The sequence below is a fragment of the Diceros bicornis genome, chromosome 39 (genome assembly GCF_020826845.1).
Source record: "Diceros bicornis minor isolate mBicDic1 chromosome 39, mDicBic1.mat.cur, whole genome shotgun sequence".
Classification (NCBI taxonomy): domain Eukaryota; kingdom Metazoa; phylum Chordata; class Mammalia; order Perissodactyla; family Rhinocerotidae; genus Diceros; species Diceros bicornis.
In genome coordinates, this window is record NC_080778.1 from 23385170 (window position 1) to 23405664 (window position 20495).

At 41.8% G+C, this 20495-nt stretch overlaps 1 protein-coding gene across 2 annotated transcripts in view; it reads left to right on the forward strand.

Moving 5' to 3' along the window:
* The window catches only part of STX11 (syntaxin 11), a 45784-nt gene extending 36300 nt beyond the window's left edge, over nt 1-9484 (forward strand). For both annotated transcript variants that reach the window (XM_058534220.1, XM_058534219.1), the window contains exon 3: nt 7081-9484. In XM_058534220.1, coding sequence (XP_058390203.1) covers nt 7081-7949 — 869 coding nt within the window. In that variant the 3' untranslated portion in view covers nt 7950-9484. The remainder of the gene's footprint in view (nt 1-7080) is intronic.
* The last annotated feature ends 11011 nt before the right edge of the window (nt 9485-20495 follow it).

Here is a 20495-nt window from a genome sequence, read left to right on the forward strand (position 1 = left end):
TTTGACTATATTTAATAATAGGGTGCTACATATTTGAAAGTTGCTAAAAGAGTAGAACTTAAAAGTTCTCATCAGAAGAAAATACTTTTTGTAACTCTGTATGGTGACAGATGTTAACTAGACTTATTGTGGTGATTATTTTGCAATATTTACAAATATTGAATCATTATGTTGTACACCTGAAACTAATATAACCTTATATATCAATTATATCTCAATAAAAAAAATGTTTGCCCAGTGCACTTTAAAATCCACCCAAGTTTTTTGGTTTGTTTTTTAATTAACTTTAGAGCAGGGAGAAGGTAAGACCTTTCAAGAACTCTTTTTATTTTAGCCTATAATTTTGAGAAGTTCAAAGAATGATTTTTCCCTCTTAGATGTGTTATTTTTTAAATCAAGAAATGGAGCAGAATACCAGGTTTTACTCAGTTCAGTGAAATTATTATTTATGTATCTGAATCAACCGGTTTGAGAAAGTACACTCATTGCCCTGAAGGGTTGCATTACTACAGTGTGTCCTAGAAAGTAACTGCTAAGTTACTGTGACACGGTACCTATGGGAATTTCTGACTCCTACCCGATATCCGTGGCGATGGTTGGGCAGGAGGGACTAGACGAGGTGGTCGAGAAAGGCGAATTCAGGGTGACCACATGGAGCTGTGCTGGTTGTGCTCAGCATAAGGGTACTTGACCACAAGGATGAGAGGGGCAGGAAATCCATCCCATGCCCAGTTTACAGGCTCTGTGCCCTGGAGAAGGGCTACACCTATCCAGAGAAAGGGGCCCTCTTCTAATTGTCACAAAGACATCATGTGGTCCTGACACACAGGCTCATTGAGGCCCCATATGGACCAATGGTGGACCTAGGCATAAAGACACGCTGTGATTTGTAATTACCATGTTCTTTTAGCAATAATGTAAAAATTGTTATCAAAGGAGGACATAGGAGATTGAGATTATAAAATCTGAAAATCAGAACATGGATACTTCGTTATTGAAGTCAGGGACCCATTGCTCAAAAGTCTTCATTTGGAGCATATATTTGGGGCAAGATCCTTTTAGTTTCACTAATAGCTGAATACCATTTGCAAAGCCCGTGTGTGTGTGTGTCTAAATGTGTACTTTAGTTCCTATTGAAACAAGAGTCCTAAGCTTTCTAAACTCACATTACAGAGGAACAGTCTCTAGACTTCTGTACTTATTTCTTTGTCATAAGTACAGAAAGGAAGGCCCTGCCATGTTTTCGGATTTATTCCCCTCCTGTAATCTACAAGTTGATCTCCATAATAAACCTCACGTGATATGTACGTTGCCCTGCACTGCATTGTGCATCCCCGTGTCTAAAGTTTCTCGCTACTTGTAAAAATACTTTCACGTATGGCTGTGAAACAGGGAAAGGTCTTGTTTCCTAGTAGTAAGCAAAATTTGCTTACTGTATATACATATTGCTTAATGTATTGCTTAATATGTAATAATGTATATATTATATAAAGACCTCCTTTTAGCTTAATTACCTCTTTAAAAAGGACCTTATCTCCGAATGATTACATTCTGAGGTACTGGGGTCAGGGCTTCAATATATGAATTGGGGGGTGATGGTACAATTCAGCTAATAACTATGTATGAACAATTTTTTTCTTGTTCCCCTTAGAGTAAGTAGGCACAAAGCCGGTCTTTTATGATCAGAAATATGACTATGCATTGTGTTGATCACTAGTTCCCCTGGAAACAGGAAGGGAACAATGACTGTCATGGTTGGTTGTCGTAGCACCCAGCGCATGGGTTATGTATGTAGCTACGACCTACTCATTGATCTTCTGAGGTAGGTACAGACCTCCTTTCTGAATCTTTCTTTTCTGATATGACAGAAAATGTCAAGATTTTATGTGCCAAATACATTAGGTTCTTGGCAGCAGGATCCAGGTTCCAGTGACCAGCATATTTAGCTAATAGAGTATTTCCTTTCTTCATTTTTCACTGTGACTGCTGTTAGGGAATTTATTCTCTCTGTATCTGGGGGTGTCTCATAATAATAATGCTCAGTCAGTGTTGCTCATACTCCCCTTTGGTCAGTGCCTGCAACTATTATATTTGTCCATCCTAAAATAAAGGAGTTGGAATAAATCCTCTCTAACATTCTTGGTTACTCTGCGTTTTGGACTTTGTACATTGTTTTTATGCCTTGCTAGGCTGCAAGTGAGTTCTCTTGATTTCTTATCTAGCTTCCATGCCAAGCAGTCAAAAGGTGGTGTTTTTGGAAGCAAACAGCTCTGCAGTGGGGAGAGAGGCTGGTAGCTACCACTTTCCTTCCCTATCAGTTGTTTGCTCATCAAGACTGGCCCCAACCTGAGGAGTGTTATAAGTTGTCTGGAACAGCATGATGGTTATGAATAAAAAGATGCCATGATAAGTATCTACAGAATAGGTCACAAGTTTGAGTGTGCATTAGAATCACCTGGAGGGCCGGCCCCGTGGCTTACCGGTTAGGTGCGCGCGCTCCGCTACTGGTGGCCCGGGTTCGGATCCCGGGCGTGCACCGACTCACCGCTTCTCCGGCCATGCTGAGGCCGTGTCCCACATACAGCAACTAGAAGGATGTGCAACTATGACATACAACTATCTACTGGGGCTTTGGGGGGAAAAAAAAGGAGGAGGATGGGCAATAGATGTTAGCTCAGGGCCGATCTTCGTCAGCAAAAAGAGGAGGATTAGCATGGATGTTAGCTCAGGGCTGATCTTCCTCACAAGAAAAAAAAAAAAAGAATCACCTGGAGATCATCCTAGACCTACTGAATCAGAAACTCGAGGGGCCCAGGCATCTGCATGTTTGCAGCTCTCCGGAAGATTCTATTGCCTCCTAAAGTCTGAGAGCCACTGAACTACCATCATCTCTCTGTTCCTTTATTTTCTCTTACATAAAATCTTATTGCCCAATGGAAGAAACTTTACACAATTTCCCCTTCCCTGTGGGATTTACTTCTCAGGGCAGATGATAAGCATACCTGAAAAGAAAATTAGAAAGCAGAAGCAGATTTCTGGTAGTTGGTTGTAAATTTTCTTTTGAGTTCTTCATCTCTGTGTGAATCTAAGCAGGATTTCTTCCAACAACTTTATGAATGGAATATACTAAACTTGATTACATTGTTCTTTAGCACAATGAGACAGAAAGATTAATAGAATTATTTGATTTTTCTTTCTCATTTACCGAACTTCCCTTTTTAGGGTCTCACAGTAGACAATCAAGCTACTGGATGTGTAGGTTATTTTGATAGTCTTCCTCTGCCTCCTTCTGTCTTTTGGTATAAGGAGCACAGTTTAACCTTGTGGGGGACATTCTTAGAAAAGGAAGCCTCTTGCTTGACTTTCCTCTTGCTTGCTCCCTGGGAACCAGGAGACCTTCTAGGTCAGGAGGACCAACTCCTCTGGGGCTGGGCTGGGTCAGGAAAGGTGAGCAGGAAGGCAAGGTGAAGACCACTTTCTTGTCTCCACCTCCACAGAGAATCTTCAATTCCCCACACTCTTCCTTTCTCTCTCCTTACCCGCTCATGGCCTTGAGCCTTCAAAGAGTGTAAGCCTTCCCCTGATTTAGGACACAGGCCTTTATGGTTTTTAGGTCTTGAGAAGGAATGACTGTCTCTGAACATCTTCTTCAAAGGCCAGTTTCTGTATGACTGAAGTGTGCTTTGCTCTTCATATTATAAAAAAGATGATCCCCCAAATAGCTTTTTCATGGCTTTAGGAGAGCAATACAGAGCATGAGACCTGTCTAGGACTAGTGGGAGACCAACAAGCAGATCCCTAATTTCTGTTGCACGGCGCTGTCACTCAACCACCCATTACCTTCCAGTGTAGGGCCTCCGAAGTCTTGGCCACGATGCGAGGAAGGCATCTATCGCCTACTCTTGCTTTCTTCATCAACATGTGCCATTCTCTGTCCCATCCACCTGTTGTGTGGTAGAATATACTGGCTACTAGCTTAGGCAGCTAGATACAGCTCAACTCCATACTAGCTAGCTAACGTACTTTCCCCAGCTCACATAAGGTGTTAACCTGATTGTAATGCATATGTCTTAAACAAGGACCTTAAGGAGTTAGTCCTTTAAACAAATAATATTCATAGCTTTGTGGGGTTTTATTTAATTGTAAAATCTACAGGGACATGGTAAAAATTTTGGAAAATACAGAAAAGCACAAGGAAGTAATTAAAAACCATTTATAACTCTACCATTTGAAGAAAACTAGTGTTAACATTTGATGTGTATTACTCAAGTCTTTGTTTCAGGATATATGTGTGGTAGTGTTGCACAGTCTCTTCTCTTCACCTACATTTTCTACCCGAGATGGTATTATGCTTTTCATACCATTAGACAGCCTCCAAACTCCGTGATCCTGTGGCAGCCTCTACCTCATTATTGTGCATTTCCCTTATTTCTGAATTCCTGTAAAAACAATGTGGTGTTAGAAAATATTTATGGCAATGAGCTTCACACACCCCGTATATCCTTAGAATATATGTCAGTAGGGCAAAACAGAAACACATTTTAAAAGCTGTTGATACATATTGGTAAACTGCCTTCCAGAAATGTTCTATCACTTTGCCCTCCTGCCAGCATTTTTTTAGAGTTCCCAGAATCCTCACCAATTTTTAAAAATTATTATTAAAAAAAAATTCCTGCCAACTTGGTGGGCAGAAAAAATCTTAGTGGCTTAACGGTGAAGTCCTTCATGATTCACTTTTATACATTGGCTGAAGAAGTTCAGTGTTGTGGTTAAGGGGAGCTGCCTGGAGACCTTGGGTCAGTTCCTTTATGTCCTATGCTCACTTACCCACTCTGGTAATGACAATACCTACTTCCAGAAGTCCATATAAAGATGAACGTGGGTATCACATGAAAAGAGCCTAGGAAGACCTGGCATTGCAGTAAGCACCTGGTACATGTTAGCTACCCTTATGTTCTTTAGGATGTATATTTCTTCTTATATCAATTGTCTTTTCATTTACTTTGGGCAAGTGTTTTTTTTTGTTTCGTGTTTTGGCGGGAGTTTTTAGTATATTAAGTATGTTAACCCGTTATCTGCCATATATTGCAATTTCCCGCAACTTGTGGTTTATCTTTAAATTTTGTTCAAAGTGAGGAAATATTTGGCTGTCAGGAAATTCAGGCCAGGGAAGGCATAGTTTTGGTCCAGCCTGGGACTTTTTTCTGCCTCTCAATCATTCTTCTAGGAGAGTCACCTTCCCCATCACTGAGAAGGTCTGGTATTGATTTTTGTCATCAGATAGCAGAAATAGCATTTTAAGCAGGATAACTTATTATATTAAAAACCACCACCGTGGAATAAAACTTTGCTTAATTTAGGTAAATAATGATCATGGCAGATAGATGAGAGGCCGTGGTTAATATTTCACCATTTTCCATTTATCGCTAACGATCCAACTTGTCAGCATCCCGTTAGTGGTGCTATAAAATTAATTACTTCAGCTTGAGAGAAGCTTTTAATTTGAGATCAAGATCTCTGATAGATTGAGTAGCCATTAAGTGCTACTACTTTTCCCTTCTTTTCTTCAAATTATATAGTAGAAAGAGAATCTAGCCACAAAATCTTGTGTATGAGGGCAAAATGTTCATTATTTTGGCATATCTACATGCTACTAAAAATGAAAGTTTTTCACGTCATTGGGAAAAATATGGACATAAAGAACATTATTTTTCCTTGCTAAGCAGGGAAATGATCCATGTTTCCCTTACAAAAACATGGAAATTCTGCTTGAGGGGCCAACTTGTTTCAAAAAGCCATAAAGGTGGGCACATATTGCTGCTGTGTGATGGATAAATGGAATGTGTTATATTATTGCTACTAGGCCTGTGTATGATTGAACTTTTCCAGATAAACATTTTTATAAAGCTGTCTTATTAATCATGCTTACCACTAGGGACCTTGGGAAAAACTGAACGTCTTTCATTTCTGATTGTGCATCTGGCGTATGCTATGTGATTGCCACCTGGATGCATGTTTTCTTTCTGCTCTCCTCTGTCACTTATTAAAATCACATTAAACACTTAACTATTTCCTTATCTTTGGGAATTTTTTCCCCAAATATATTTTTGTGTGTGTGAGGAAGATTAGCCCTGAGCGAACATCTGTTGCCGATCCTCCTCTTTTTGCTGAGGAAGATTGGCCCTGGGCTAACCTCTGTGCCCATCTTCCTCTACTTTATATGTGGGACGCCACCACAGCATGGCTTGATGATGGTGTGTCAGTCCATACCAGGGATCCAAACCTGCGAGCCCTCTGGGCCTCCGAAGCAGAGTGCGAGAACTTAACCACTACACCACCCAGCCGGCCCCCCAAATATTTTTAAGCACTAAGTACTGAACAAGTACTCAAATTGATGAGTTGTATTGGGCAGGGTGCAAGGAAATTTCAACTTCCAAATACTATACTTCCTTATTAGATTTTTGTCTTTATTTTGTTGTTTTACTTCGAACATGTTTTACTTTTATAACATTTTTAAGAGAGAACAATTTAAACCATGATTTATATGGTAACTGTTTTAAGAATTGTTATGGTGTACAGCACTGAGAATGCCCACCAGTGCTGAAATAGACACAAAACAGACAACGCTTAGAGTTGGCCCCAAAGCCTTGTAAATTGACTGTACTTGTTTAAAAATCTTTACCTTCGGAAGCCTTTTTTTTTCTTATTCTTCCTTCTTCTGTGTCTGTTTTGATTTGCGATTATTGGAAAATGTAAAGCAAGTAAAAGAGATTGGCTCCCAGTGCAATCTAAAATTTTAAATTGCAGATTGAGTTCCGGGCGCCTGTAACACCGATGCCTGCCTGCCTGCCTGCAGACTGTAACATACAAGTGTGTTCCTGACTCTGTCACATTAGCTTTTGACTTGTAAGCAAAATGTCATAGAACATTTAGCTCCTTTAGTGCATTTATGCCTTACACGCAGGAATAAAGAATTAGGAGTGCTGAGCCCAACATTTCTTTATTTTCAGCTTCAATCGCCCCAGTGCAAAGACTCGACTCTCGCTAGAGGAATTTAACCTCAGTATCTCTACTTTGCAGGCAAAATGAAGGACCGGCTCCCAGACCTTCTGGCGTTAACCAGGCAGTGTGACCAGCAGTCCCCAGGCGAGGTCGATGACTTGGACGCGCCCCACGAGGACATCGTGTTCGAGACGGATTACCTCCTGGAGTCCTTGTATCGGGACGTCAAGGACCTTCAGCATGAAAACCAGCAGCTGATGGGCGACGTGAAGCGGCTGGGCAAGCAGAACGCTCGCTTCCTCACGTCCATGCGGCGCCTCAGCAGCATCAAGCGGGACACCAACTCGATTGGCAGGGACATCAAGGCGCGGGGCGAGGGCATCTACCGCAAGCTGTGCGCCATGAAGGCGCTGAGCGAGGCGGCCGAGGCCCAGCACGGCGCGCACTCGGCCGTGGCGCGCATCTCGCGCGCGCACTGGAGCGCGCTCTCCCGCGCCTTCCAGAGCGCCATGCACGAGTACAGCGAGGCCGAGATGAAGCAGCGCGACTACTGCAAGATCCGCATCCAGCGCCAGCTGGATATCATGGGCAAGGACGTCTCGGGCGACCAGATCGAGGACATGTTCGAGCAGGGCAAGTGGGACGTCTTCTCCGAGAACCTGCTGGCCGACGTGAAGGGCGCGCGCGCGGCCCTCAACGAGATCGAGAGCCGCCACCGCGAGCTGCTGCAGCTGGAGATCCGCATCCGCGACTTGCACGACCTCTTCAAGCAGATGGCCCTGCTGGTGGAGGAGCAAGGCGACACCGTGGACACCATCGAGCGCAACGTGGAGAAGACCCTCGACTACACCGGCCAGGCCAAGATGCAGGTGGGCAAGGCGGTGGAGTACAAGAAGAAGAACCCCTGCCGGACCCTCTGCTGCTTCTGCTGCCCCTGCCTCAAATAGCAGGCCGGACCGGGGGCCACCGCGCCCCGCCCCCCACAGGAATGGGCCAGGAAGCACCCTGGGAAAGATTGGGGCCCTCTGCGCTGGGGTGAGCTGTCCCAGTCCCCGTGGGCCTCAGTCTTTAGAGAAAGAAGAAACTCAAGGTCCAAGAATTCCAGCTCAGCTGTGCTTGGGAGGATGGTTGATGCCGTCGGTGTTTCTTCAGTGAAGGCAGATACCTGCTGGAGCTGTGTGGTCATTAGGGTGCCCTTTGCACCCTTGCCCTCTGAACGGAAGCCAAATGAGGAACTGACATTGTAGCGTACTGTAGGGTCAGTGTCCCAGGCACGTTTTGTAATGAAACTCTAGGAGGAAGTCAGTTCTGCCTCGGCTAACAGCATGAACTCATTACCAAAACTTAAATTCGTTTACTCTATCCTGAAAGTACCTTGGTTCTGTTCAATTTCATGTGAAATTGACTGTAGGGGAAACTGTAGGTCTTTCATTTGTGATTCTTCATCTGGCATATGGTATGTGATTCCTGACTACATGTATATCTTCTTTCTGCTCACCTCCCCAACTTATTAAAATCACATTTAACACTCACTATTTCCTTACATCTTTCACTTTTTTTTTTTTTCCTGAGGAAGATTCGCCCTGAGCTAACATCTGTGCCAATCTTCCTCTATTTTGTATGTGGGCCACTGCCACAGCATGGCTTGATGAGTGGTGTAAGTCTGTGCCCGGGATCCGAACCTGGGAACCCCCAAGGTGGAGGGTGCAGAACTTAACCACTACGCTGCCACCGGGCGGGCCCCTCTTTCACTTTTAATATCTTCCATTGGAATGTATTTTGGGATTTTTGTTTGTTTGTTTTTTGAGGAAGATTGGCCCTGAGCTAACATCTGTTGCCAATCTTCCTCCTTTTTCCCTTTTTCCTCCCCAAAGCCCCAGTAGATAGTTGTATGTGATATCCTTCTCGTTATTCTATGTGTGATGCCACCTCAGCATGGCTTGGTGAGCAGGGTGTAGTTCCACGCCCAGGATTTGAAGCGGCAAACCCTGGGCCACCGAAGTGGAGCTGGCAAACTAACTGCTACACCACTGGGCTGACCCTGAGGGATTTTTTTCCCAAATGTTTTTAAGCACTGAGTATTGAACAAGCACTCAAATTGAGGGAGGTATCAGTGACATTTTATATATTTTTCATAAGTAAAAATTATTTAAAACTTATCTTTCTACTTGATTATTACGAATGCACATATATATGTAAATGTAAAGTACTAATATTCACTAACGCATGTACATAATGACTGATTTAACTGTACTTTTGTAAATATGGTACATAAATATCAAGAAAAACACTTTTGCTGGTTTTTGGTGTTGATTGGCTTGTTTTGAGTTTATCTCACTCCTGTCTGCATCCCCATAGTCCAGTTTGGGTCAAAACTTTATTTTGAACAACTCTGTATTGGTTATGGTGGTAAAGACAGATGTCAAAGGCTGAAAATGCATACAGAACGAGAGATAATAAAATAACGCTTTTAGAAATATTACTTTTGTTGTACTGTGGACCATTCCTTTCATGCATTGAAATGGAGTAATTTAAAGTAAAATAATCCTGTTTTTCAAGTTAGTTTGATAAACATTACACTATAAATATCCCTTTTATGTATTTGTATCTTGATCATTTAAATCTTAGTTTACTTTTTCAATTATTGATTTAAAAAATTCTACTGGCTGCTTGAGGCTGTAACATGTGGATGGAACTCTGAATAGAGGGGAAAAAATAAAAGAGAATTTACATGGGAGTGTCTTGCTTTCTCTCCTGAGTTACTTACAATAGTTTGGCAAAATCATTGTGTTTTGGAGATTTGATTTCCTTTGCAAACTTTGTAATGCCCTTTCCCACGTTTATCATGTTTCCTGTCTTTTTTTGGAGTCAACTCTTAACTGTTTCTACTCATTATTTAATAAATGAATGAGTTTATTCAGCAGTAATAATTCTCAAGTCCTTCGGACAGTGAAATTTTAAAAGGAGTAGAAAGGAGAGTATGTGAACTCTTTGGAACTCACTGACTAACCTGCTTATGACCATAAAAATCTAGCCCTGCACCTAATTTTCATTTCATGGTTTTAAATACGAGACTGGTGGAAACCAAGTCCCACTGGGCTCTTCTCAGATTTCTCCCGATTTCTCTCTTGGGAGATACCCAGGGATACCTTTCACCTTTGACCTAATTCCCTTTCCCTAAAAAAAATGTCTCACACAGTTCCATTGCTATGTCTTTCCTGGTAAGTGATGAAAATAATGAGAATAATAAGTTTTCACATATTGAGGTATATGGGGAAGCCATTCTGATTTAAATCTGATTTGGCCCAAAACTTGTTTTTGCCAGAGCAGCCTGCCTTGTGGCCCACCAAACATGCATTGTCCATCCGCCTCAAACATTTTCCCAAAGCAAAGAGTGCACTTCTTAAAGATAGGGATGAATGTCTCCCTTCCTCTGATGCCAATACCAGTACTTCTTTGAAGAAGCTCTTCTTCCCAGAAAACCAAGGTCAAGTTGACCTGCTGTGTGTGTGCTAAACTGTAGCAAAACATCTCCTTGTGACTTTGAGAGCAAAAATTGTATTCCTGTCATGCTTGAGGTATGTTCTTTGTTCTGAAACGGTGTATAACCATGCTGTAAACCACGCTTCCCCAGAGTGCTTTCTTCCCTGGTGAAGACTGCGCTTCCGGGCTAGTCCTCAACTTGGCTCAATAAATATCACCTTGTCTTTCTTACCTATAGATTAATTATTGATTATTTGCGACAACAGTAGAGAAGAGGTATTGTAAATACAGACCAACAGCTAGTTTCCACCATGGAGAATAGTTCGTGAATTTGACTTGTTTGAACCCATAAAGCATTTTCTTTGCTTAGAATCATTCATCAAAGTAAGCAAGTTTGCAGGCTCTGTGTATTTTTTTTTTAATTCTCCATGTTTCACATTGGAGAATTGGGTAAAAATTGCACTTTAATATATTTAGAGATTAGTGAACTATTGCCTATGAAAAGGCAAGAACTTTTCTTCCTGCTTCAAGTAACCATCTGTGCTCCTATAGTGGTTAGGAGCACAGATTGAGGACCCCACTCTCTTGGTTTAAATCCTGACTCGGCTACATCCTAGCTGTATGACTTGGGCACGTTACTTAACCTCTCTGTCCTTCGGTTTCCTCATCTGTAAAATGCATATAATAGGACCTACCTCAGAGTTGCCATAAGAAGTAGAGGACTAAACATGTACCAGCACTTTGAACAGTGTCTGGCACATGCTGAGTGCTGTGTTCATTCTTGTTGTTCTTATGAAACTTTCTCGTAGACAGAGAAAGCTGTTATTGACTTACATAAATAATAGTTATTAATTTCTGAGGAAAAAAATAAATGCTTATTCTGTTAATAGTCTTTAGTAAAATGGGATAAAGAAACCAAGACCCTATCTTTTTTGAATATTAAGGCTTTTTCCCCCCTACAATGGAAAAGGTATTTTCACAATGACATGTCTATTATTTATATTCAAGCATATTCTGAAAAAGAAATTAGATGTTCCACTCAAAAAACAGTAAAGCAGGAAGCAGCTGTTCTGCTCAATTTGGCAACTGCTTTCCCCTGATTCTTTTCAAGCTATGAGTTGGAAAGTCCTAGAAGGAGTTCAGAAAAAGGGAAGGGGTGGGTTGGCTTTTCCCACATCCTGCCCTGTTTCCCTGAAGCCTTTCCTGGCTCTGACTGCCATGTCAAGCAGTGGGTGAAATGCTGGCTTTTTCCTTTGGAAAAGGTGCTCCAGATGCTGTAGGGTTGGCTTTACCCGATCCCATGTTGCTCACTTGGCCAACTCCAAAAGTTGACTTTGGGCAAGAAGAAGACTCTGTGGCAAACCTGCAAATTTCATACACTAATGTCGTTTAATGTACAAAATGGAAGAACCAATCACGAGCATCAATAGATCCTTTAGTGGCTGAAGGTGGAAATCAGCAGTGACTCCTTCTAACTAGCCAAATGCCAAACCTTACAGTCACAGACACAGATAATAGGCGGTGACAACTCCAGAAATATCAGAAATAGGAAAGATTCTCACCTAGGATGCATCGGTATTCAGGATAATATGAGTTAGAATTTTTAAAAAGCTCATCAATAATTCAAAAATGTTTGAACTATGACAGCATGGGAGTAAGTTTATGGTCTTTCAAGACTTGGAAAGAGAACAGTGTTCTTGTACCAATGCTTTATATTTATTTAAAAACAGTTCCAATGTTTCCTAGTTAAATATCATATGCAGATCTTTTTCAGACTCTACAATATAAAGGTCCTATCTTGACAGGAAACTACTGAAGATTGTGTATAGCTTTAAAATAGTAAAATAGGGTAACTGTTGTCTTGGATTTATGTATAAATCCTACCATTCTATTTTCTACCATCAGACATATTTCTACTCTCTTCAAAATATTCAAGGTCTCTCCAACTGCAGCATGAAATTCACTCATTTGTAATCAAGATGATAGTTTGAAATACCCAGTTGCAATCAGAGTAACAGTTGACTTGCTCTTGACAGCAGAATTGAAAATCACTGCAATTAATTAAATGGGGCTATTAGAAACGAAAATGAATAGAATCTAGAATGTAACTTCACCATCATATAAATGTTGAACATCTTCATTACCAATATGTGTTATAAAGAATGGACACGATGTACTTCTACGCTGGAAGCTTTTGTAGTAAAGATTATCTATTTACCGGTAAGAAAGATGACCTGAACTGATGATTTGGGTGAGACTACATAGGATGCTTTAAAACCAGAGATATCCTGAAAAATGAGGAGGGAGGGACCAGTCCCCAACACTGTCATTCTTAAATTCTTGATGTCTATTTTTAAAGTATTTTTTATATCCCATTTTAATTGCAAGCATCCTTAGCCACTTCTTGGGCCTCTTCCCTTTTTCCTAATCTATATCGCTGAATTTTCGTGGTCCTGTAGCCAACTATAGACATACCCCTCCCTCTGTATCCCAGCACCTCATAATATTCTATAATGGGTACAAGTAACAGAGCGTGCAACTTGTATATACAACTTTTATGTATATACATACATGTATATGGTAATAAAGATGCTGGTGAAGTTACAGTCTAGATTCTATTGATTTTCCATTTCTAATAGCCCCATTTAATTAATTGCAATGATTTTTAATTCTGCTGTCAAAAGCAAGTCAAGGGGCTGGGCTGGTGGTATAGTGGTTAAGTACCCACGCTCTGCTTCCATGGCCCAAGGTTTGCGAGTTTGGATCCTGGGCGCAACCTATGCACTGCTCATCAAGACATGCTGTGGCGGCATCCCGCATACAAAATAGAGGAAGATTGGCACAGAGGTTAGTTCAGCGACAATCTTCCTCAAGCAAAAAGAGAAAGATTGGCAACAGATGTTAGCGACTCTTCCTCACCAAAAAAAAAAAAAAAGAAGAGCAAGTCAACTGTTACTCTGATGTATATATATGTATATATATATATACATATATATACATATATATATACACCCTTCTGTCTCTATTTTCAGGTAGGCTCAGCCAACTGCATGTGCTCAGTCTAGCTATCCCAAACAGAAAAGCACTTAAAGCCATGTAACAGGAACACACATGTAATGCATGTGTTTCTATGCCAGGATCTTTATACTTCTCCATCGACGTGGTCTCTAGTTATGACCCCTTTCACTGATACCTCCTGCAGATCCTAGGGTACCCACACTTGGGGATGTGTTCTAAGCCACCATAAATCTATTATGGAACAAGGTAAGACAAAAAGGAAAGAAGGAATGAATCAATACCCACACATACCAAAGCTCACTGGCTGAGGATGAGCAGTGCCTGTTTTCTTAGTCTTCTTGGAGGCAGAGGGTACCTCATGTCTGTTCTACACTCGTTCCCCCTCAGTTTCCTTGTTTTGTTTACTGTGTGTGTGGACTTTTACACCTTGCCGTACCTAACTCTTCTCTATTCATGATGGTCTAGTTTCTGTTGAACTGCTTGCTCTGACCCTACAACCTGACTGTTGGTCCTCTGCAAGTTTTCCTGGCTTTTTCACCCTGACCTTCAACTTATGTACACTTCTGGGCCCTAATCTGGATCTGACCACACGTTGCTCAAAAGTTGTCCCATCCGACAACGGATAGACATGTTCAACCAAGATAATAATACCCATTGGTGTAACACTTTCCAGTTGACAGGGTGCTTTGGTCTCTTGGATTTTTGATAATCTTGTGAAGTAGTGTTACTATCTCATTTCTTCTGAAAAGTGGAAACTAAGAATGCAGTCCTCTAACATTTGACAAAAGTTATATACTACTGTGTGTCTATTTCTTACTCTCATATTACTAAGTTTCTCTATGAATGTTCACATCAACCTCAATCTAGAAGCATAAATTGCACAAAGAGAGAGAATGTGTATTTTCTTTGACTAATCTCTCTAATCTTCAAAAGCATCTCTTCCCTTGGCCTTCTGGCTCTACATTTTTTTTCCTACCTCTGGCTCCTCCTTCTCAGTTTCCTTTGCAGGTTTTTTCTCTCCCTCTTCCATCCTCATTGCTGAGTCTGCATCCAAGGCCTTTCTTCTTGTCAGTCTACCCAATCTCCCTGAGCTATTTCTTTCACTCCCAGGTTTCAAATGCCAGCGTTCTGAAGGCTAATGGTTTCCAGATCTGAATCTCCAGCCCTGACTTCTCAGCTGAGACTTGGGTCTGTACATCCAACTGCCCATCAAACATCTACTTAGATATCCCATCAGCGGTTCTGATGCTGTAGAATCCACCATCTTCCCCACCCAGCAACTCCTGTTCACTCTCTCTTGCAAATGGCATTGTCAGTCACTTTCAACCCCACTGGCCACACCAGCACCCTTGCTGCACCTCCTGTCTCTCTCCTCCTCACCTCTTAGAATTCGTGTACTTCTCTCACACCCACTGTCCCTCCCCCAGCTCAGACAATCACTTCTCTTGTCTCCACTACTTTAGAGGTTTCTAACTGATCTCTGGCCTCTAGTCTTGCCCCCTCTAATCCATTCTCTATACTGCAATCATAGTGCTTTTTCTTTTTTTTCTTTGTTGGTACTATGTTGTTGCTGTTGTTTTAATTGTGGTAAAATGTACATAACATAAAATTTACTATCTTCACCATTTTCAAGTATATAGTTCAATTGAACTTTATTCAATGGCTGTGCAACCCATCTCCAGAACGCTTATCATCTTGCACAACTGAAACTCTGTCCCCATTAAACAAGATCTTCCCATTCCCCACTCCCCCCAGCCCCTGGCAACCACCAATCTACTTTCCGTCTCTATGAGTTTGACTACCCTGCGTACCTCGGCTACGTGGAATCATGCAGTGTTTGTCTTTTTGTGACTGGATAATTTCACTTAGCATAATGTGCTCAAGGCTCATCCATGTTGTAGCGTGTGACAAGATTTCCTTCTTTTGTTGAGACTAAATAATATTTCGTTGTATGTAGATACTACATTTTGTTTATCCATTCATCTGCTCATGTCATTAATGTGCTCAAAACTCTGATGGTTGCCCACTGCTGTTGGGATAAAATCCCGCAGGATCCGGACCCTGCCTGCTTCTTCACGCTCATCCCTCCCACTCTTCACGGCACACTCTCTTCTCCTTCAGCTCTGGCCATCCCTGCGGCTGTTTCTCTGCCTGGACCACTTCCCCTGACTTGTCCCCTGTGTTAGTCCAGGTACCCTGAGAAGCCGACTCCAGGAAGAGGTTGAACAGTGCAAAGATTTTATTAGGGGAAATGCCTGTGAGAGAAAATGGAGAGGGAGCCGGGTTAGGCTGAGAGCGGTGGGACTGTGTGCAAGGCTGACCCAAGGGAAGGCGACAGAGGAGGATGGTTGGATGGAAGCATCCTAGACTGCTGTGCAGTCTAAAAGGATTTCACAAGGCCATTGGGAAGTCCTTGATCCAACTGGCCGTCAGAGGCATCAGCATCTTCCAGGGACAGGCCTGCCTTAGTGTCTCTGCTCAGTCACTGGCAAGGAAAGCTCGTGGGAGGTGTGGCCTCAGTGGAAATTTATGGCTTTCAGCATCTACCCCTCCATCCCTCAGTTATGCTGGTGCAGCGGGTGAGGTGCATTCTTCTGACCAGCACCGCCCTTCTCTTCACCAAGCAACCTGTGCTTCCTCTGCTAGACTGCTTTTTGACTTTTAAAGGCAATCAATAGCATCTTCTTTGTTTCCTGATCTTAGCATTTTGCATAGTATCTTTTATTTCATAAGTATTCAAATGTTTGTGGTCTAAATGCAGAAATAGAGATATTCAGAATTTTTCTGTTAGGAGTGACTTTTGTATACTTTTCTAAATGTGTTTATTTTACAGCATGAAGCCCAGAGTCTAGTCTTTCTTCCCAGTGGAGGGTCTGTGCTGGGTACTAGGCCCAGAGTGGGAGGGTATGTCCTGGGAGCACTACCCAGGGGGGGACTTGGTGAGGGGAGGAGATGGGACTGGAGAAAAAGCGACTTGGGAAGAAGCAGATCATCCAAGAGAACAGTCAATCTGAAAGGGCTGTGCAGAGAGAGAATGAAGGTCTGAATCACCGCGACCAAAGCCGGGATGACTTGGGGCAAACCGAGGCCGGGACTGGATGCTGTGAGGCAGAGCCTGGAAGACTATACCTTATTAAAGATACAGACTCAGGTGGGATGCAAAGAAAGTTGTAAAACTAAGTTTTACCTGAAAGGGATTTTGTTTTCTTTTTACGCTTCCAGCCATATAAAACAAAGATTAGTTTTAAAATTTTTGGACAAAATGTGTTGGCTTGGGTTTCAGCTGTGCATTTTCCTCTCTAACACGGCATCTAGTGGGGTAATGTATGCAAAATATTTAGTTCCCTTTCGTCGTCATAAAAGGCTGTGTTTCAGGGTGGTAGCTTTGGGCGTCAGTCCTAAACTGTCCTCAGTCACTGAGGTTGCTCTATCTGAGGATGTCCGAGATGCCTCAGTCCATTCTCCTAAGTATGTCAGGGTACCCCCCCAAAACACACACACACAGACTCCTTAGGGACCCCTAATGCTTATTCAATACAAAAATGTTCAACTGCCTGTGTAGTGTGCAGAGAAATAATTGCAAGGCCGTTTCTTCTCCTGCAGGAGCTGAAGACCAAGGAGAGACTGGAGGACTCCACACTGCCCTTCCTTTGTGCTGGGAGCCCGACTGGGTTGCAAAGCCCCAGCAATCTCCTGCTGAAGCCGACCAGGCAGACCTACTATTGTGTGCTTCCCAGCTGCCAGAAGCTGGGGCTCCAACTTTTTCAAACCTCAGTTTGGGACCAAATCAGCAAGAGAGTCTCCAGGGGGTAGAGAGGATATACCAGGAATGTCACCTCCCGATAAAAAGAAGTTATTTAGCCTCCACGTGACAAAGACAGGAATTTCTCTTGTGGCGAGGAGTGTTGAACTAGTTCATTCTTCTGTCCTGCCCTCTCGTTTACCCTGGTCTAATGCACCCTTAAAAGGGCATGGATGAGGTAACACAGTTTCTCTTCATCACCTTCACTGTGGAATCTGGTTCATGGAAGAAACCTGTTTAACAAGAAATGTTACTAAGTGGCAAGATGTTAAAACATGCTCTTACCCAGGAGAAAGTCAAACTGTCTGGGAAATGCAAGTGCCTGTTCTTTGAACTCTGCAGCTCGTCAGCAGGGTGGCTTCTTGTGTTTGGCAACCTGCTTTCGCCCTTATCAACATCCCAAGTAACTGAGCAACAAGTTCTCATTTCCAAGAGGAAACCACAGCTTTATTAGGAAAAGTTGTATTGTTTCTCCCTGATAAGAATTTCAGTGCTACATTCAAAATGGACTGGCAGAAAATACTGGGGGACATGAAAATGGTGACAAGAAATCCTTTCTTTCTTGATAAGAGATGAGAGGCTTAAAAAAATGTTTTTGGAAGAAATAATCCAGTGGTGTGAATGAACTTGAAAAATAAAATAAAAAGAAAGGAAGAAAGAAGACCTGTTTCTAGATAGAAGGAATGTCAGAAGGCAAGAGAACCCTGGAGACTCAGAAGGGCTGAGTAGGATTGGGGGACACAACTGAAGTGGACCAAAAATTAGAAGGGGGAAGCTGGAAATACTAAAAGTAGATTTTCCAGTGAACTAACTCACTTAATTTTCATCTATGCACTAAGAAATAGAAATTGTTAGCAAATGACTTCCTTGGCTGGCTGACACATCAACAGGGTCAATGGTTACAACTAGAAGTTGGTAGGTTTTCTTTTTTTCCACTGTGTATGCCCTGTGAGTGTAATTTGGTAAAACTGTGTAGGATGGTATTCTATGGTATAATTTTGTTGGGGCTAAAATTCAATGTGATAAATAAGATGAAAATTTTGGAAATTTCTCCTAACACCTAAAGGCTTTTAATAGATTTCTGATCACTCAAAGCCTTTATATTCACTTGCATGTTAATTTATTTTCCTTCTACATTTTGCAAAAAAAAAAAAAAGAAAAAAATCTTTCCATTCTCACAGTGCGGTAAAATACAATTGCCTCTCCTCTCTTTATCCTACTGCTGCGTTATTTTTTAACAATAAGTAAAACTGGGAGAGAATGATGCTATTAACTCCATTTAGTCTATTGTTTCTTTGTTTGGTCTGCTTTTCTATTCAGAAGAAAATTTAAAAATATATATATATATTTTGTTTCCATTTTCAAAGTTTTCACCAAGTCTTAAAAACAAAGTAGATACTACAGTTTACACCTCAAATGAAAACTTCTGGAATTACAGGTACACCACGGAGCAACTAAACAATTGAATTACCTCCTTAAAGTATATCGCAAAAACAAAACAAAAGGAAACATTCATGCACTCAGATTTGTAGTACCAAGTCCTCTGATTTATTTGACAGGAAAAAGAGGCTGTAATTTGCCAAAGACCATGTGCCCTGCGTGAGCTTGAGTGACAGTATTTTCCTTCTCTATAGCTGCACCTGGACACGACACAGCTATCACAAATCATTAGATGTGGTTAAGGCAACTAAGAAAAAGAGGGAGGGATTTACTGCTCCCCAGCGCTTGGTGGCATAAAAACACAGAGTTACTTCGTATATTTCTCAGGGTGGGTCAGTGAGTGAGCTCACACACTGACATGTGTAATGGCCAAGGATTCTGCCTTGACTCTTTCCTCTCTGTTCATTCTTTGTAGGTGATCTCATCCAGCCCATGGCTTCGCTACCTATGGTGATAATTTCCAAACTTCGATGGAGAGAAGATTGACCAGTGACGACCCCAGCAGCTCTCTTTGGTTTGTCTGACAAGAAGCAAGCACCCAAACTCAACTTCACCCAAGGTACTGGGTGCTGTCAGTGTAAGTGGACAACCTCTCCGAGCAGCTGGCACCCAAGCTAGACTCTGCCTTCTGCTTGCAAGACTGCTCTTATTCTCCCCTTTGAAAATTATTGTTTTTGAGTAGTAGGGATCAGCTCATAATATACCAAACGGGGCCCTGCCCAAGCATACTGTGGGATCATTAGAGATCACACGGGCATCATCCTGGGACTACCCCTCTGCCCGTGGTTCTGGCCTGCACTGTGTGACACCCACGGCATTTGCCTGAGACATTGACTCAATTATCTATATCTTTAGCCTAGATTTGACACCTGAGATCCGGATTTTCATATCTTACCGTCTACTTGACCTCTCTTCTGGAATGTCCCACAGGTTCCTCCAACTCAGCATTCTGTTCTTCCTATGGACCTCCTTCAGTTAATGGAGTCGTCATCCTCCCAGTTATCGAGGGGTGAAACATCAGAACCACCATCATTCAGTTCTCTCCTCTCTGTCCACAACCAAATGAAATTAAAGAATTCCTGCTGATACTTAAAAAAAAAGAAAGATGACTATTTGTGGGGTATTGTGTGGTTAATGCAATCCAAAATGCACAGCAGACACTTGAGCTGTGAAGGCCGCTACAATTTCCTGTCTGGTTCCTAATTGACCCAACAAGAAAGTATTTCACGTATCAAGAATTGGGTTTTGATTTACATTTAAATTTATATAATCCTTAATGTGATTGTTCATTCAATAAATGTCTATTAAGTGCAGAGCCGATATTAATTAATTTTAGTACAAATTTGCATACATATTTCTTTTACATATCTAAATTGCCTGGGACCAGCTTCTTGCAGGCCTGTTGTCCCAGCATAATTTTTAATAGTTTTTTAAATAATTTTTCTTTCACTCTTACAAGTGTCTGGAGTTGGATGGTAAATTATAGGGTCACCAACATATATATGATATATAATCTGGGTCTTCCTTTGTTTGACATTTTCTAAGTTCACCCTGCCCTTTAATATTTAACCAATTTAGTCTGAGCCCCCATCCTGAGGGGCTGCAGGAAGATCCTGCCTTTTGTTAGATTGTCCCTCTCTTTGGTGTAAAGCCCGTGGGGACAGAGGATGTGGGCTTTTTCTTCACTGCCACTTATCAAGGCCATATTTCTTACCTGCCAAAAACACAAAGTAAAATAAATATTCCTAAG